Source organism: Trachinotus anak, unplaced genomic scaffold, assembly GCF_046630095.1.
Source record: "Trachinotus anak isolate AG129_WGS33_773 ecotype Australia unplaced genomic scaffold, CSIRO_AGI_Tana_v1 ptg000008l, whole genome shotgun sequence".
NCBI lineage: Eukaryota > Metazoa > Chordata > Actinopteri > Carangiformes > Carangidae > Trachinotus > Trachinotus anak.
Window position 1 is genome coordinate 12979650 of NW_027273859.1, and position 19312 is coordinate 12998961.

The following is a 19312-nucleotide window of genomic DNA, read 5'->3' on the forward strand; positions in this document are numbered from 1 at the left end:
CATTAAAAAAGGGCAAACATAGACAATATAATATAAATGTGTTAGCAATAGCTTACACTGTAATTAAGTATCAAAAGTATTATTTTTGAGAAATGGTCCCTTTTTAATTGAATTAATAGTAACACATTGATTAAGTGTTATATTGCTGTAACTATTACTAATTATGCTTAAATCCCCCGCAGTAAATCATTACATCTTTTCTTTTAATTTGCATGCAAACACCATACAGTGTGTTCTGTAAAACAACTCTAGTAACTCTAACTTTCAGTTACAAGTATAAGAGTACAAAATAAAATATCAATTCCAAAAAAAGTAATAGAAAACTAGGGAAGGAATACAAACCCCTCCTGTTTATAAGGGTATGACTTTAGTTAAGTGTATCTTTACAATTATACAATAATAATCATGAGAAACTCCTATTTATCAAAACACTGTAACGTATGTGCGTTAAGAGGATGGCGTTACATGTTAAATGTAAAAACCACCTTTGGGTCCTGAAAGAGCACACAATGATTACCATGCATTGTGATCATGAGTTTGGACATACAATCACTACAAACAACAGGCTCTTCGTTGTTTCTGTTAGTTTTGTGTGAGCACAGGTTTAAAGGTAGATATGATACCTACGGAGTCTCTCTAAGAGGTTTCAGTTCATTGATTAGGCCGTAGCATTTTTACTTGTCCTGCAGTTAATAATTTTCTGATCACTTAATGGTGTCACAAGTCTGTGAGGGACGAGGGTCCCTCCACCGTCTCCTGAATTAAGCCTAAGAGACAACCCACGGCGTTTGATACGTTTACAAACCATATACAGCCACAAATCTCAATGTATGCCTCCAGTAATCACACTCCTCATCGCTGCCAGACATCTGATGTAGCTCCTTATCTGTCATGTGTGGTTGTGACTCCTTGCTCTCTTCCGCTTGCGGCGGTCCTAATGCATACCTATAGTGGTCCTCTCTAATCCTGTACAAAATGATGAAAGTTTATGTCATTTTCAAAGTACATTTAGAATTACTGGGCATACATGTACAGTTGAAATGCTTCATGACCACTTTTTTATTTCAAGGTGTGTCACTTCCACGAATTAAATCCTCGTATTTTACTCTCCGCGTACAGGCAGATCCGAAGACACCTTCTTACCCAGAGTTTTAGCGTGACCTCTATTGCAGTTGAAAATACTTGGGAGCGGAGGTTGAGTCCATTGATTTTTTTTGACGATGTAACCCATCTCTATAAGGATACGGTGACAATTTGAATGAGAAACCCCTTCATTTTGTGCATAACCATCGCAAGAAGGGCTTATGTGCTCCTCGCCGCTTAATTTCCGACTCGGGGTGCTCAGTGTTGTCGGGGTAGAGTCCGTTTCACTGCATCAACATGGTGAGTGTGACAGGGACCCCCTGAACGCAACGCTTTCTCTAATTTGTCGTACTTCGCCGATACAGCAACAGTTTTTTAATGAGGATATCCACAGCGACGTTGCTGACACGTTTGCGTTATCAGCCGATTTGTTACTGTGATTATAATGTAACGTTAGCTTAGCTTGCTAACCAGAGCAGGTGCTTGTAGCCGGCTAGTCAGTGTAGCTATCTAGCTAGGGTTAGCTACCCATAGACTGTAGCTTAATGGTGTTAACAACGTGTAATTTATGTCTATTATTTTAAGTGTTTTCACTCACATACATTATTTGGGAGTACTGACAGTAGCTAGTCTTGCAGGGTAGATGTTGAAGATAAACTATACACCAATATGAACCATAGCAGCTTAGCTGTTAGCATGTCATTCACCTGGCAGCAGGGCACCTTTGGGAGAAGACAAGGTGTGTTCACGCATCTGACCTCCTCATTTTGACCTCAGGATGCCCTCAGAGGAACTGTGAAGCTCATTTAGCAACGTATTCATCATTTCACAAACATTTGTCGTTGTGATTATTTACTAGTCAAAACATGGGCTCTGATTGCATTCATGATAGTGTTGTTGTATGTTATAGCACCCAATAAGCCCAAAATTCCCATCCAAAATACAGTTGGTGTCTTGAATCTGAACTGGCACAAGCACATTATTTATCAATATCAGTAAGAGGGGATGTTTTTTTTCTGAAAATTAGGTGAGTTGATTTGCACTATTCTTCACACAATCAGAATGTCCATAATCTGTTTAATGTTATCATCTGTCAGAGCAGCTACTGTAGCACAGGACAGTAGTAAGACCATTTTAAAAAAATGGAAATGTTTGCCAGGCAGGTAGTTATTCCTTCTTTAAATCAAAGTGGAACATTCAGGTAGGGTATGGATATTCCTACTTCATTGTAGTATCACCGGTGTAGACTGCAATAGAAGGGGAGGGGGGGAAAGAAGTTCAGCTACAGTATATCACGTAATTGACATACATCCTGGATGCCATCTAGTCCTTACTATGGTATTAGTATTAGGGCCATTTTGATATACACTGTGGCTCATCTGCAGCCACAGCTGCAATATATGGATTCAAAAGTGTAGTGCTGCATGTCCAACACTCAGTAGATGAATAGTTTACAACTAGAGACGGATTAAATACACCCATGAGTAGTCAAGATGAATGACATTGTGGAAGCATCGGTCAATAAGGGGTTTCACTTCTTCAGAGTTAGTTTCATGGCAAAATACTTGTGAGGTGTTTGAGCTCTTATGGATGGTGGTTATCACTGCAGCTCCTACTTCCCACCCCCTACGGATTTCATTTGGTTGTTGTGTGGAGGGGGTGAAGCGGAATGGGCAAGATAAGAGAGTCCATGCTGGCTCAATTTCCCCCAGGCCTGAGATCCTTGCAGCTCCCCCACGGAGAGTGGTCACCATCCACCAAACTAAGGCTGTGTGCTTTTGACCTATATAGCATGACCATTACTCACATGGAGAAATGTCTTGAGTCAGAGAGGTTGTGTTTGGTCACGCGTCACATCTTAGTAAGTATAACTACCAAATTAATGGCACCCACTTTCCCCCCTCTGTGACCCCAGAAGAGGTATTGACTTTAGCTTTTGGAGCTTACCCCGTGCTGGGTGACACTGGGGATCCCCATGACCAATCTAAAATCTAGGTCTAGTGTACAGGACTGGCCTCATCACCTCTCTTGTGTAGGTGTCATTCACTTCCTCCTTCTATACCTAGTACACTCAGACAGTATATTGTGTAGAGTTGTTTTGTTATGAGGATTGTTCGCTTATTGCTCAGCCTTATGTTGGAAGCAGGATATGCATGAGGTTAAATTAGTATGTTCTGCTAGCCTCAGTTCAGCCAAAAACCCAATTTTTTGTAAAATATTCAGTCTGAGGGAACAAGCTGAAAGCTTAAATAAAGATGCTGAAGGCTTCACAAACGAAATGGGAGACTATGCAAAAATCAATTTATGTAGAAGACTCGGCAAAAGTGGAGAATGGAGAGCTGGGGCACCATTAAAATCAGTGTTATAAACTGTACCAGTAACTAAAGGGCATAGGGTATGGTTCATGATAGCCCAGATAGGCCAAGTACTCGCTAGAGGATAGACAGCCCCAGACAACACATTTTCAGAATATGCATATCAGCAGAGGCAGTACTTTACTATTTGAAAAGATTGAATACTGTATTCATTTTGCATTCTATGCAAAGCTTATTTCTTAATGGGCCAATGATTCTCACAATTACCGCCAAGACGCACATCAGATGAAGTGAAATTAGATTTCTAAATTGCCCTTTTAGGGTAAATTTAGGCTTTATTGAGTAGAATTGAGTTAGGGCAGGGAGTTTTGTTTGGCCTAATATTGTTGATGTTTAAACATCATGTTGAGAAAACAAAGAAGGCCAAAGGAATTATTGCTATACTTTCAGGTGATGAGCTTGCAAGTGAAGATTCCTTGGTACATGCCCAGGGGCTAGCCCAGACATAAGACTGTTGTTGGAAAAGGGAGGGGGGGAGTATTTAATTGGGGATTAGTTAGCTAATTGGTTCTTTTTGCTCAAGTGTGTGCAGGCGCAGATATCGGTGATTCCTACTGATTACCAAAGAGATAGGCCAAGCCACAGACCTTACCCTACAGTGAGTGGATAAAAGCGCAGCATGATGGGAATGATTCTGGCCTCTTAAGCCTAAGTTAATATTGATCTAAGTGTGCTGGGTTGATATTGAGCTCCTTGTGTTGCTAAGTCTTTGGGTACCTCCCACAGGAGTGCTGGTTGCTCATTCTCCTGGGCACGTGTTGGCTGACATTGAGGGTCCAGAGGAGTGTAACTTAGTGAACATTGTATTTACATCACTAAATTTACTTCGATTACAGTAGTAGGGGAGTTAATAATTAAATTGTTATAATTACAAAAGCTGATGTGTTTAAAAATAGTTAGCCTTACATGTGCTGTATAAAGGTAAATGAAGGATTTTATTCTAACGTAGATTTTGGGTCTTAAATCCATTGGGTGATACTAATCTGCTATCATACTATGATAAAAATTAATATTGCATCAACCATACTCATTTTCTGAAAATGGAATTGAGAAGCACTACATAGACTTAATAACCAAATGTGAATTACATTTTGTGGCTAATCTGTTGGATTAAATACCTACCCAAATGTTGCAAATCCAGTACTGCCATAAAACAGTCCTACTCAGTGGATTGCAACATTTTGTACAATGGCCTATAATAACCAGAGATATTAAAGGGACAACTATTTTGCTAGAAGGGGGTAAAAAAATCTCTCCTGGTTGCCAAAGCTCAGTCACCTCAAGACATAGATCGACATGTCAAACAACACTAGGCCCTCAGGTCTCTCACCATGTTGTTTACCATGATGCCGTATGAGAGTCGTTGGGGTCATCTGGTAATTATGCAATTGAGAGTCACCATAGTCACATGAATCAAGGTGTGAATGAGTTCCAGGCCGCCTGAAAGACTGCTTGATGCCACAATGTTTCCCCTCACCAAGGGATTGGGGTGGGCAGTCTGGGCACCTAGGTGGTGCATGTGCGTAGTGCACTGGTGGTTGAAGTTAGAAGGTAAAAAAAAAAAAAAAAATCTATCTAACTTTATGTTAGCTAATTAAATCTACCTTCCTCTCTCTTCTCTGTCTTTTTTCCTTCTTCCTATTTGTTTCCCTCTCACTTTGGCTGGGTGTTACCATATGACTCCACTTCCTGTATCCGTCATTTTAAATTAAAAGCTCTCTGGAGAGTTGTGTAATTGCGACTTCATGACATTGCAGAAGTGGCAAAATATATATAGCGGAAACACTGACTATTGAAATCATCACACTTTGTTCCTGCTTATAAATCAAACACCTGGCCTTATGGAAAGGGCCATGCTGTCTTTCAAATCAAAAAGGTTTATCTTGACCTTGAACATGCTTAGTAAATTTCATGGCAGTGTGCAACTAGATTTAGATTACGGCTGAAATCCTTGGCCGGTAGGTGGAGCTTCTGGGGACAATGAATAGTCACGCCAGATTTTGTGGGAAAATTTTGGACAGACATCATCTTAGCTTGACTGCTAGCAGGGTAAAGTAGCACCATTATAACTAAGTCTATTATGTCACCTCTTTTTATATTAGCAACGAATTTTCAGAAACACCAGAATCAATATTACATTGCATTATAATACCACATACACGTGCACATTTTAAATGTTTCTCTGATGAGCTAAGCTTCTAAGTTAAAGAAGTCTCTCATCTGCACTGCAATCTTTTTTTCTGGAACAACAGTGGTCCCAAATGGAGGGAAAACAAAATGTTATGATCTGTATCAGCAAGTTTGGTTTAAAAATGAATGAACCCATGAGCATTTTTAGTTAAGGTGTGATATCAGGACTTTTGATCTGAGGTTGATAATAGAATTTTGGACTTCAAATTGCATTTGAAACTCTTTTTCGCTAGAGAAGACATCGAAGACATGCTTTACTGTGTATGCGTCTATATAAACCCATACTTCATATGTATAACTGCTTTATGGGATGTATAATTGTTATTTAAGTGTGATTTTAAACTCCCATCCTATTTCCACAGGGTGTGATCGGTGTGCAGCTGGTGGTTACCATGGTAATGGCCAGTGTAATTCAAAAAATCATACCTCATTATTCCTTCGCAAGATGGCTTCTCTGCAGTGGCAGGTAATGTAGAATCCTGTACATGTGTTTTCAGATAGTTTCTCTCTAAGTGCTATAGTTAATTTTTTCCAGTTTACTTGCTTTCTAAGAAGTTTATTTCAAAAAGAGTCCAGAACAATGGGGATCAAAATGTTTGCACAGACAGCAGAGTGTCCAGAGGGTTTGGATAGAAGAAGAAAAAGAATCATTAAATCGCACTGCAAAGACCAGGGGGCGCTGAAATATTGGGATGACCCGAGAGGATGGAACATAAAAATAAAGTGCCCGCCTCATTTCCTCTAATTAGTGTCGCACATGTTTTTCAGTAAACAGCTTTTTGGAGCACATTTAATAATTAATTAATTTGTCTTTTCAGGGCACTGCAGAAACATTTTTTGAAAACTTTTGCCATAAGCAGGAGGCCTGTAGTGTCCCTCCAGAATATTTTGTAATTAATTTTCCGTAATAAATAAATATACAGGGGAAAAACAAGCTGTGCTCTTTCTTTCCTCCTCTACCACACAGAGCGCTTCTCAAGATGCTCTGACAAGAGGGTTTCTAAACAAAGTTAAGGAGGTTTGTCTTCAAAAGAATGCTCTTAAATTACCTCTTATTTCAAGCTCAGTCCTTAAGGACAGATAACCTTGCTGTTGTAAAGCCTCTCACAAATGCTTTTTAGGTGTGTATCAAGAGTTTCTGTCTGTTGTGTGTGCATGTGTTTGTTATTTGGGAGTTAATCACGAAGCTCAGAGCTTTGAGTTGAGGCTTTGAGTCATGTTTGTAGAATCAAGACTTAATGTCACTGCTTTCAAGAACATTTTTCAATGAGATTTTTGATATTATTGCTTTAAGGTGTAATGAAAAGGCAATTTTAAGCTTTTAACAGTGACTGAAATCCCCTTATTCGTACAAGAAATGGAGGTGAACAGACAGTGACTGCACAGTATGTCTCAATATTTCATGTGCATTATGCTTAAGCCCAAATCCCTTACCTACTCTTTCCATAGTTCAGAATCAGCATTATTAGTTATTTTATTCTGTACGTCTCGATAATTAGATTGTAGGACAGAAAATCTATTGTCAGTCTTTTTCTCTTTTTTTTGTAGTTGCTTTTCCCCTCATCCCCAAATTAGAATTTTTTTATAATTCATTGTGTCCTCTTTCTCACTGTTTCCCTCTCTGTCCAAGTCTGAACCTGATTCCAGATCTCTTTCTTTTTCTTTGTTCACAGTCTGCGGTGGTATCAGCACCCTACGGAAGATGAGTTGAGGAGCTTAGCTGGGAAACAAAAAGGACAGAAGAGGAAAGACAGGTAGGTTGGGAGGCAGGGGGTGTGTGTGTGGTGGGGGCAGAAATGAAATGAAGAAGGACTATTGTTTGGGGGTTGGGGAAATGCAGTGGCACAGAGCAGTTACGAAAGGCACCCCTTTCATCAGAGAGGGAAGAAGAGATGAGACGCAGACGTTTGAGATGGTTGGAGACCACAGGCATGTCAGCAAAGAGATGACGCTGATGTGTTTATGTGGCTCATTTAAGGCCTGTTTGAAGTAAGGAGACAGAAGTCTATTTTTGTTGTTTTGTTCCTTTATGGCTCTTCATCTGAGCTCGGGCAACTTGGCTTAGAAGTGGCCCCGTCTAGTGGATGTGAAGAAAGTTGGTCCTGTTTTTTGGAGCCAATTCTATTTGGGCTATTTTAAGGGATGTCAGTTTAAAAGGACTGCATTCACCACAAAATCAAAGATATCCCAAACAGCATTATATCTTCAAAGTGGTCGGATGTCAAGCTTTGATTCTGGAAGATGATTTTCCTTCCACACCACTTTGCAATTCAAAAAAAAAATCTACCATTCAATCTTGAAGGCTGCAGGTGGAAGTTGAACCATATGTTGAACATTAGAATTTAGTGCTGTTTCCTTTGTACTCTCCCTCTAAATGTGAATTCAAATTGAAGTCACCACTGAAAGCTAATCCTTACAGTTCCACATGGTGTCCAGCTCCAAATTTAGGGCGGTTTTGTGGCACAGTCCTTTCTCTGACCCTGTATGAGGCAGGTCAAAGCTCTCTAGCACCACATGTTCAGTAATCCTTTGAAGAAAAAGATGGACCACTGTCCTTTTGCCAGCTCGTGCCATGCCGCTCCGTTCCCTTTGTTAACCGTCTAACTCCCTCAGTGAGGGGTGAAGCTGAGCCCCTTTTTTCCTTTCAGGTGCCTCAGAGATGAAATCTGTCCAGGGCATGTTTGGCCCTAAAGTCTTTCAGTAGTATTGTCCTGTGAATCCAGCACACACACTAGGCTGAACAAACAAAGCCCAGAGCTGAGGAGGCCCACCAGACAGTTCTTCAAACCTAAAGAACAGCTCTCCATTCACCTGCTGTTAGCGATTTAGCACTGCCTATGCTCTTGGTCATGGAAGTCCAGAAGTATTAGTTGTTAGAAAAAAAAAAATAGACATACACCAAGAAGAGAGTGTGCTCACAACTTAAATACTGCAATAACTTAAAATTGGCTGTCAATATAGGCAATATAGGATTAACTTTTATCTGTGATGGATTAAGTATCTCAATGGCTGTTTGGAAGGTAGGTAATGGACTTGAAAACATATGGTATACTGTGGTAAATTGTCAGCAGTACATCACTGTTTCATTTCTCAAACTGAACCTTAGAAATGATTTTCTTTTATAAACTGTAGAAATGTGTTCAACTATTATGTTCTTTCCAGCTGCATGAGATGATATGAAAAACCTAATCAAAAAACTAAAAACATCTCTTTTCAACATGATGCTGTTTTCCTACACATGTTAGAAAAAGTCAATGGTGTAATATTTCATTTTGTGGCATTCTGGAGTTGCTTTCTTTGTTTTCCTGACTCTAGTTGTTGTTTTGCTGCTCTATCCCCTTTGTCCTAGAAAGTACAATGGTCACATAGAAAATAAGCCGCTAACAGTTCCCAAGGACATAGACCTACAGCTGGAGACGAAATGCATCACAGAAGTCGACACTTTAGGTATAAATCTAAAAGGACAAATGTCTGTTAAAGACACTCTTCAATCACATTCATTTAGTGTTTATATATGCTGTGCTGTATATATTTTATTATTGAATTTATGATGGATTTAATTATATTTATGTATTATATTTTATGTCCCCAGCATTGCACTACTTCCCAGAGTTCCAGTGGCTGGTGGATTTCACAGTAGCGGCAACTGTGGTCTATCTGATAACAGAACTCTACTACAGTATGGCTCAGCCCTCAGGAGAGATGAACATCAGTGTGGTCTGGTGCCTGCTTGTACTTGCCTTTGTCATGTATCCTTACATCAGTCAGTCTTTACATCTTGGTTACCTTTTTTTTTCCCCTTATCACACTGTCAAATCTCATCAGTATTGCAGTATAAACTGGTAAAGCAGTTACAGGTTTATGCTGTACATCATTTCTGTGGGTGGATTTGTAACATTTGAGGTTTTATCTGAACAAACCTGTTTTCTATGGAATCTTTTCACCACCGCTCTGTATATGTCATAGGTTAACATCTCTTTGTTTATAAGAGAGACCATATCTTTCCAGCTTGATTGTGTGGGTGCAGCAGTGGCAATGAGAGGCTATGAAATGACTGCTAAAGCTCCTTCTGGCTTGACTGCCAGCACGTTTATGCTCCACAGCTACCTGCTATTTTGCTACGCTGAATGATGGTTAAATAATATGCATTATCCTTGCCACCAACCACAGGGATCAATCTTTCCACTGCTCCTGGTTGGGCCTGACTTACCACGGTCAGATGGTGTGTCATTTCCTGCCTACGTCTGAGATTGGAGGCCCAATTTTCACAGCCCAACAGACTGATATGCTCGGGGAGAAGGACAGACTTGGGAACAGCTGAAATTGGACTATGAAGATGAAGATGAGGGAATATGTTGGCTCAATATATGTGTTAATGGGACACTTGATTTCAGTTTTCCTATTTCAGCTCTGATAACATGTTTAAGACTCTTGCCCTGGAGAGCAGCTTCACTGCTCTGTTAACCGGTTCACTGATAACACCAGAGCAACATACTCTTCAAGTATCTGCGTCTAATGATACCTCACTTTTTTCCTCCTGGTTTATTGAAATTTATAAAGGAGACTGCATATCATTACCTTTGGCGAATGTTTTAAGGCTAGCTTGACATTATATTAATTGTAGGTCACCACACGATAGCTCAAACATGGCTGTATTTCTCCTTTCAGCCTCATGCTGGCTCTAACTTGTCTGGTGAGTGTTTATACAGCTGTCTTCACAGCACTGAATAAGGGTTAGAGGAAGAAAGAAGACTCTATTGGATTGAATACCATTCTTGAAGTGCACTGAAAGGGAGTGAAAAATTGGCATACTGTCACCTGACATGTTGCAGGGACTGAGCGTTTCATCTCCTTGGTGACCGGAGTTTGCTTTAGAAACATGCTCTGTCCTTAGCCTTGTGATCAGTGTCGACCGGGGGCAGAGTAAAATACCACTGCGACTTCGATGGCTCGCACTGGTGCCAAAGACCTGCACATTCTGTATGCTCACATGCTGGGTGGCAGGGTTTGTGTGGCATTAAAAGGTTGAGGGTTCACATGGAGCCTGTCTTTATGCACAAGCTTGTGAAAAGACGAAAATCGTTTTACACGGTGAATACCTGTGTGTTACTATGATCAAAATTTTTTTGTTGGTTGATTGTGAAGACTTATTTCTGTTTACTTTGAACCTGTAAAAAGCATTGAAAATGTATCTGCAAAGAGAGTTGGATTTGTTTTATATACCAGTGTGCTTCTGGAGGTTTCTTCCCTTGACTCTGTTCCCACAGTAAGACCCTTTTCTCTCTAACGGCCCACTACTTCAAGCTAGAGGAAGGAGGCGAGCGCTCACTCTGCATTACTTTTGCTTTTTTCTTTTTTGTCAAAGCCATGGCCATTCTCATTGTCACTGAAAACTACCTGGAGTTTGGTCTTGAGACCGGTGAGTGTTCTTCTATGTTTTTCTTGCAAATGACCCCGATAGTAACAACAAAATTAGATAACTTTTGCTCCTGATGAGTGAGTCACCGTTGAACATTTCTTCATTTTTAGGTTTTGTAAACTTCTCTGACAGTGCTCTACAGTTTCTGGAGCACCAGGGCTTAGAGTCCCAGTAAGTACAATATCAGTATTCTCACAGTATCATTTTTGTTTTCCTGCCTTCATGAATTCTTTATGACTTATGAAACGACAGTAGTATCACAATATGTGTTTTCTCTTTCACCAGGGGTCCCATATCTAAACTCACCTTCAAGCTGATCCTGGCTCTGCTCTGCTCCCTGATTGGAGCATTTCTAACTTTCCCTGGTCTACGATTGGCCCAGATGCACCTAGATGCACTCAATCTGACCACAGGCAAATTTACACAGTGAGTACTGCACAGCAATTGTCTTCGCTTCTGGGTTCACTCGTGTTTTAGTCACTGAATTCATCAGATTTCTTTCTTATCGTGTCCTATTTTTTACTTTCCAGTTGCATGTTTAACCTCACACATTTTGTTGACAGCAGTATCTGAAGTGAAGGCATACAACTTTCATGTTATCCCATGTGAATGAATGAATTGTTCATACAGGATTCAGCTGGTATTGGAAATATTAATAATATTTAGAGTGGCCTCTCTGGTTCTAGGCTTATTTGATACACAATTTGCTCAAATTTGTCACAAAGACAGTGCTCAAATATCAATCTGTCCTATTTTAGAGCACCATGAATCTAAGTATAGAACCACTGTACTTGTCTTCTACTATTCGGAGTGTGTCAGATACAAGAGAGTACCCTGTGAGTCAGATGAAGACTTCCTCAGTTGGGGCAGATTTCTGTTTCACAACTCTCTGGGTGGCATGTGTCCAACCATGATAGGGGGTGCAGAACAGGGAGCACATCGCATCCAGATAATCCACTTTGGCATAGCAGACTCTCCAAAATGGCCTCCTCTTCCATTCCCCCTCGTAGCTGTCATGAGCTTACATCCTCAGACCCTGTCACTAGCAGGGATTATCTCCAAGCCCTACAAAATCTGTGCCTTGGTTATCGTCTCACCCCTCTCAGGGAAAGTTGCATTGATAATACAGACCATATTTCTTACTATGTTAACTTCAAATTGAGATTAAAAAGTCAAGATATCGGCGAGTTTTCCCAAATGCACTGATTCCGCAATGATTGTGAGAAAACATGGAGTAAAAATTGTTGGATTATTTGTTCAGTCAACATTATTATCGATTCTTTCTTTTTTTTTTTCCCCCTTTAACTGGATGTCTTCTCCTTCACCTCTCCTTTTCTGTAGGACTCTGCTTTATATCAACTTCCTGTCCCCTCTTATCATGGTCCTGCTGTGGGTGAAGCCCATTACCAAGGACTACATATTGAACCCCACTTTGGGAAAGGAGAGTGTGCCTTTGTAAGTACAAGTAATAATCTTTTTTGCACAATTCTTTAAATCTCTCATCCAGATGTGCACAACACTGCAAGTCCTGTTGTCAATATGGCTAAGTACATGTATACACTGCATTGTACTATATATTTCTCAACGTATTGACATTGTGTTGTTGGATGTAATGGATGTAAATAATGCAACATCAGTTCGGAAAAGGGAACTAACTACATTCCATTGAGATAAGGAATGTATTTAGTTTGCAGACGAAATACAACAAGAAGCACGTTGTTTACGCTGTTGCATGTTGTCTAAAATTAGACAGTGCACATTTAGTCATACCTGAGGGAAAGCTCCTTATTCTCTCTCTAACTGCTGGCATTTGTCAGAGATAGCATCTTTCATTTGTTGCATAAGTTTGAATCCTGTCACGTGTCAAACTTTCTCCTGCTGCTGACAGTGACTGTGATACCATCAAGGTCAAACCTGACTGAGTCTGATTTCATGTTACAGTACCCCCTTTTTCACCTTTTTATCTCTCAATTTCACCCTCTCTTACTTTTTTCGTCTTGAGTTGTTTATGACTCTTTTGCTCTTACTATCTTTCCTTTCTGTCTCATTGTCTCTGCCTACCATCCAAGTGATGGAACAGATACATGATGTGTTGAGTTAGCGGGCCAGCAAAGCCATCATCCCTTTATCATCTTTCTCTTACTCTTGTCTTTCTATTAATATCAGGATGACTGAGCAGACGTATGATACGTTGCGGTTATGGGCCATCATACTGATGTGTATGCTCCGGCTCGCTATGATGAGACATCATTTGCAGGCCTACCTCAACCTGGCCCAGAAGGGTGTGGAGCAGATGAAGAAGGAGGCAGGCCGGATAAGTACCGTTGACCTGCAGAAGATGGTGTGTAAAATGATTCCTTTTATCAATACTGACTGTGATTACACCCTGTTGTAATGCTGTATCCCCAGTAACCACTTACTTGGAGCCACATTGTAGAAATGTAGGAGTAAACCCATTTACCTTTTTATTAAAGTCAAATACAAACACAGTTAGGGTCCCTTCTTCGTAAATTAAGGAACAGAGCACAAATCTTCATTTTGCTGCGGTGCGCTTGGAATTGGATACATTGTCAGAGTTTGTATTTCAGACTGATAGCAGTTGTGGCCAATCAGATCAGCTTATATCATTCCCTTAAAAAGTCCTCCCAACATGAAGCACAGACAGTTCAGTGTAGCGCAGACCAGCCACTCCTACGTTACAGCTCATATTCTTGTCCAGGATGTGAGCAGTGGCAGGCGTCAATACTCATCAGCCCAATTTAGAATATATGGCGTTGTAAGTGCAGGTATGCTTTCAAAGGCAGAGTGTGTCGTTTCTAGACTTATTGAAAGTGTAGTGGTATACATAACAGACTGATTTTAAAAGAAAACATCAGGTTAAGTTTCTGTCATCAATGACTGATCACGTTAAGCATCACATTTAATGACATGTTGGAATTTTGTTAAAAGATTCAGTAGAATTTTTTTTTTTATTGCTTGTGTGATGGTTGGTTGTTGAAATGCTTTTTACTTGCACTAGCTAATGTTGGTGGAAAATTTTTTTAGAGCTGCCCCTGAGCAAACAATGTCCTAGTCGACTAGTCATCACACATTTATGATATAAATTCAATTATTTAACTATATATTTTTTTGGGGGGGGGCATCAGAAAATGGTTTGAGTTTCTGGGCTGAGAAAGAATGTTTTAAGCAACATTGCTAACACTGTCTATGTTACAGAGAAATACAAAACTGTGACTCTTTTGAACCGTAAATTTTACAAGCATACATATAAAGCGAACCACCTGTTAATGACACTTGCAAAAGCAGTAATGATTCTGAATGTGTCACAACAACCAGCAAGAAGACTGAAAATTTTTGATGTATTTCAAAATTTCGCAGAACTTGAACTCGAAATGCGCAAACTTGCAGTAAGACAGGTAATTTAGCTTCTCCAGCCCTCACAAACACTTGTATAAACCTACTAGCGCATATTTGTCAAGGCTAACTAACAGAGCGAGCAGCATTGCTAAGTGACTAACTTTAGGCTATATATTAGGGCTGTCAGTCGATTAAAATATTTCATTGCTGTTAATCGTATGATTGTTCATAGTTAACTCGGGATTAATTGCACATTTATCATGTGTTCTGGATGTACCTTAACAGGATATTTTTCCAGTTTGTAATACTCTTATCAACATGGGAGTGGACAAATATGCTTGCTTTATGCAAATGTATGTTTATTATTATTGCAACAATCCAAAACAATGACAAATACTGTCCAGAACACTATTCAGAATAACCCCAAAGGTACAGCATGCTCAAAAAATAGGCTGAAAGCATAACATGGCGCACTCTTTCCTTGGATCCTGCACACTTAAAGAAAATACTCTCACACAATAAAACTGTAACAAACCTCACATGGGGGTAAGATAAGGCTCATAAAACATGCCCTTCTACTAAGTTGATTCAAAACAGGGAGATACAAAAAATAAATGAAAACAAAGTTTATTTAACTTGCCGCACGTCAAAAAATTTGTGCCATTAAAAGGAATTTGCGTTAACTCGTTATTATCATGTTAACTTTGACAGCCCTATCATTTATATGTTTGAAATGACAAGCTATGTTTGAGGTCGTTGTATGATAGACGGATGTTTGCCCGCAGAGCGAGATTTTGGATTTCCTGCCCGACATGTAATAACTATCAACCACAGGCACCAGCCGTGTAAACAGTGTCTGTCCCTGACTGACTGACAGACTAAGCGTTGTCACTCCCTATTGAGTTTGACTTTGATTTTTTTAAATCAAGATTATTTTTGAAACAGTTTGTGTAAAAAGCCCACATTAATGGTATTTGTATCTTTTCACCCACCCAGGTTGCACGGGTTTTTTACTACTTGTGTGTGATCGCACTACAGTATGTGGCACCACTGGTGATGCTGCTGCATACAACTTTGCTGCTAAAAACCTTAGGTGAGTCAGGTATTGCACACAGATTTTCAGTTTAGAATATTTATTTTGCCTTCCAAACCTTGCAGCTATTTTGTTCCTCTGCCCTCTTTAGGTGGACACTCCTGGTGGGTCTATCCTGAAGAAGACCTGCCTTGCACCTACGAAATGAACTCTGACTCAATGATGGGGGCAGCACCAGTAGCAGCCCCGACACCAGCTTCAGTGGTAGAAACAGGAGCCCGGGCATCGGTAGCCCAGCTGTCAGTTGCCCTTGGAGGCCTGCGGACTGTCTTCAGCCCCATGCTTTTCCGGGGCCTCTTCTCCTTCTTTACTTGGTGGATTGCTGCCTGCCTCTTCTCCACCTCCCTCTTTGGCCTCTTCTACCATCAGTATCTCATGGCGGCATAGCATCAGCAACCCAACAGTGGCAGCCAGACCCCCACAGGGCTACTGTATGTCCAGCCTCATCAGAAAGGACTGATTGGGGGCAACAGAGGCCTATTGATGACTCTGCTCCACAACTCCTCCTTCTCTCCCTCCCTCCCTCCTCTTTGATCACCTCTCAGTGACTGACCATATCATCAGAGCTCCTGGTTCAACCTCCAGTGCTTCCTTCAAAGATGACTCTGTGAACTTGTCATTGTTTTTACTACTACGACTACTTCATTTAATTTGGAGAGCAAGATTTATAAACCTTAATAACAAACAGACTAAAGAATGAGTTAGAAGAATATAAATCGGTGTCATTGGTGTGTTGGTATCTTAATGAGAAACTGATCCAGTTTAATGTATGAAAATTGAATGATATAAGGTAAAATACTGTATCACAGATGCTGATTACAATTAATTTTACATTTTGAAACATGGTGTGGCAGTTCTGCTCAGTTCCACCATTTTTAAGGGAGCAAACGGGGAGATAATGTTGATACTTGTTCATAACAGATCACATGTAACAAGTTTAATCCATCAACATCTTCAGATTCAAAATGTCATTTACTTTAGAAAAACCTAATTGTAGCCTCTTACAAATTCACGTATGTCAGTAGAAGTCAGATTTCAGACTGTCCCCAGCAACCAATTATATCAAAAACTTATCCAGGAAAAAGGTGGAGTTAGCCTGCATGACTGGATATGTGCTGTAAGGTTTAAGTTTTATTGGTTGATACTTATGTGCGCCACCTTGACATTAAGAGTTATGCACCCATCTATATTACAGTCTGTATCGCAGCCCATTGAAGTGCTAATTTCCCTCTGTGACACGTTATAAGGAAGCCACCTTTAGGTCACAGAATATTATTGAATCTGGAGATGTTCATGGAGGCCATCGTGTGACTTCACATTACCCTGAAATCACATGAACTTACTTTTTCCACATGTTTTCTTAAGTTTTGGGGGGGAAACTGCCTTTTTTTTGTCTTTGTTTGTATTTTAATCAAAACTTTAAAAGATGTGTGTTAAAAGAAAACAGCCTGTTTTTCTCAGATGCCTAAATTCCTTTGCCACGGACCACAAAAGAGTCTGAGTCTTAAAATTTTGCCAGTGCATTTCTGTGAGGAGGAGGGGGAGGAGGATGAGGGGGAGGAAGAGAAGGAAGCAGGGGCGGCCTGTGGATTTTCCCCCGGATGGGTGAGATGGGATGAGCTAACTAAGGTTTGACAGTGGAGAACTGAAGGAGAGTTATACTTGCCGAAGAGCAAGAGTAGATGTTAAACTCATGGGAAGACATCTCATTGACTTGAGTCTGATGTATTTAAATGTGTCTAATTGAAGTTGCCATCAAGGACAAACTTTTTAAATGAAAGTCGTTCCATTAGATTTGTGATGTTTCAATTTGCATTGTAACCTCTCTGGTTTTAACTGAGCCATTTAAGAAGCTATAAAAGAATCTGAAGCTCTTTTTTTTTGAGCAGCAGTGATGATTCAAAGGGAGGGCAACACGCAGGGCTCAATCAAGGTATGTGCTTGTGTACGTGTGTCTGTCTGCATGTATAGGATCTCTGCTGTAGGTCAGCTGTAATCTGAAAGGGCATTGCGATCAAGGAGAGATGATGTCAACTAAGCTACCGCCTTTATGTTCTGCTTTCATTTTTTTTTTTTTTTTTTTTACTTTTACCCATCCATTGCTTTTTAACTCATTTGAGAACAAGCTTTTGTTTGTTTTTATTCTATTTCTAATGGATCAAATTGTGGATTTGTAAAAGTTTTGATTTTAAAATGGTGCCAATTAAGTCAGTTCCCCCTATCCCAATGGCTGTAGATTTGGTGTCTGCTAGTGTTTGAAACCACAGCTGGGCTATAAACTTTGCTGACATCTGTTTTCCGTAGCTCCATCTTGATGAAGAGGGAATCACTAGTTCTGGCTCACAACAGGACATAACGGTGTTGACGGTGTCTTTGCATACTGTAATTGTTTGCTGGGTAAATGTACGCACAAGCAGTCGCTGTGCTGATGGCGCACTGGGCCAACATGATTGTCCAGTCTATTCAGGAATGTAGGGTATGTGCTGCCAGATTAATTGCATTCTTGTGGTTCTCTGGTATTTAATTTCATTTCATCATTACATTCATTATATCATAGAGCTGTAGTTTATAAATTCCAGCTCTGTGAGTTTTGTACAGAGCACATTTTACAAAGTCAAGCAGCACCATATCACATTTTTAAGGGTCCCGGTGTCGAAAGTCTTAGCTTCAGTTTGTGTCTGTTTTAAATGTTAGGGAATATGCACATAATGAATGTATCAATCCTGCCTAATTTCTAGATTGTTTTCATGATAATGATTTGTATGGTGAGTTGATTTAACAACCCCCTTCCCCCCGGACTTCCTGAACTCCTTACTCCTCTACTACCATCTGTTAAACAAAAGCTAATTTGTCCTAATGACTATTTTATTGATTGATTTATCTTTGTTTTTGTATTTATTACACATGTTGAGGCCTGTAAACATTTCTAATTTTAACAGCATACACTTTATTTTGTTAAAGGAGTGCACGACGGTTTAAATCAGTTTTGAAAATGTGTTTGACAAATCAGTTACAGATTAACCTTTTCTCCGTTCAGGTAAGAAGTAGCTGGGATACTTTCAGAATTCATTGGCCTAATGAGGCATTTCTGTTTGTTACCACTGAAAGTGTTTTATTATTCATTGTTGGGTTCACGAAGTAAATTACACAGAGTGTTGTTCTTTCATGTATTTATTTCTGCTTTAGATTTTGTCTTAAATAAATTATGTTCTTTACTATGTCCTATTTGTTTTATCCTTATGCTGTGCTGATGGCGTACTGGCTTGATAGGTGGTGACAGCAAGGAGACGGTTCATGTATGAAGCTTTAGATGCGATTGGCACTTTAGGTTGTTTTGAAATACTCATAAACTCAAAGCACGCTTTTGTTTTTAAGTGTCGAACGAAGAGCTCATAGCTTAAAGTCCTAAGAGGTAAAAATATCACGGGATTTGTTTGCCCCAGTCATTTAGTGCTGATAATTCTTACCACATGACCAAAGAGAGAAACGGTGTGTGAATATTTAATACATCCATATTCATTTTGATGAATTTTGTGAGCCAGTAAATTACCAAAATGACAGCAATTCAGTATTCCTAATGAGTTTTGATGATACCCTGGCCCGTATAAGAGAATGACAACAATTTCAGAAACGATGCCTCACCAAAGACCTGTTTGTTAAATAGTTCATTAACAGTCTGTCTCTCCTTGTTGATCCTCCTTGTCTCCCTCCCTTCAAAGCAAATGTTGTGCATTACAAAATTGTTTCACTTGTTTCAGCTAGTTGTGTGCTTTAAAAAAAAAAAAAAAAAATCTA

General features: G+C 39.8%; 1 protein-coding gene across 2 annotated transcripts; it reads left to right on the top strand.

The window, feature by feature from the left end:
* Nucleotides 1-1145: 1145 nt before the first annotated feature.
* Nucleotides 1146-18732, top strand: tmem161b (transmembrane protein 161B). 2 transcript variants are annotated; one of them, XM_071482702.1, is made up of 12 exons: nucleotides 1146-1383; nucleotides 6011-6114; nucleotides 7322-7402; nucleotides 8998-9095; nucleotides 9241-9397; nucleotides 10916-11067; nucleotides 11178-11238; nucleotides 11353-11493; nucleotides 12409-12522; nucleotides 13234-13408; nucleotides 15421-15517; nucleotides 15609-18732. In XM_071482702.1, exons 1-12 carry the CDS (start codon nucleotides 1381-1383, stop codon nucleotides 15902-15904), a joined length of 1479 nt encoding a protein of 492 aa, XP_071338803.1. In that variant the 5' UTR covers nucleotides 1146-1380; the 3' UTR covers nucleotides 15905-18732. The 2 variants fall into 2 exon arrangements, with proteins under 2 accessions (XP_071338803.1, XP_071338802.1); XM_071482701.1 differs by having other exon boundaries at nucleotides 1286-1389; nucleotides 15609-16038.
* The last annotated feature ends 580 nt before the right edge of the window (nucleotides 18733-19312 follow it).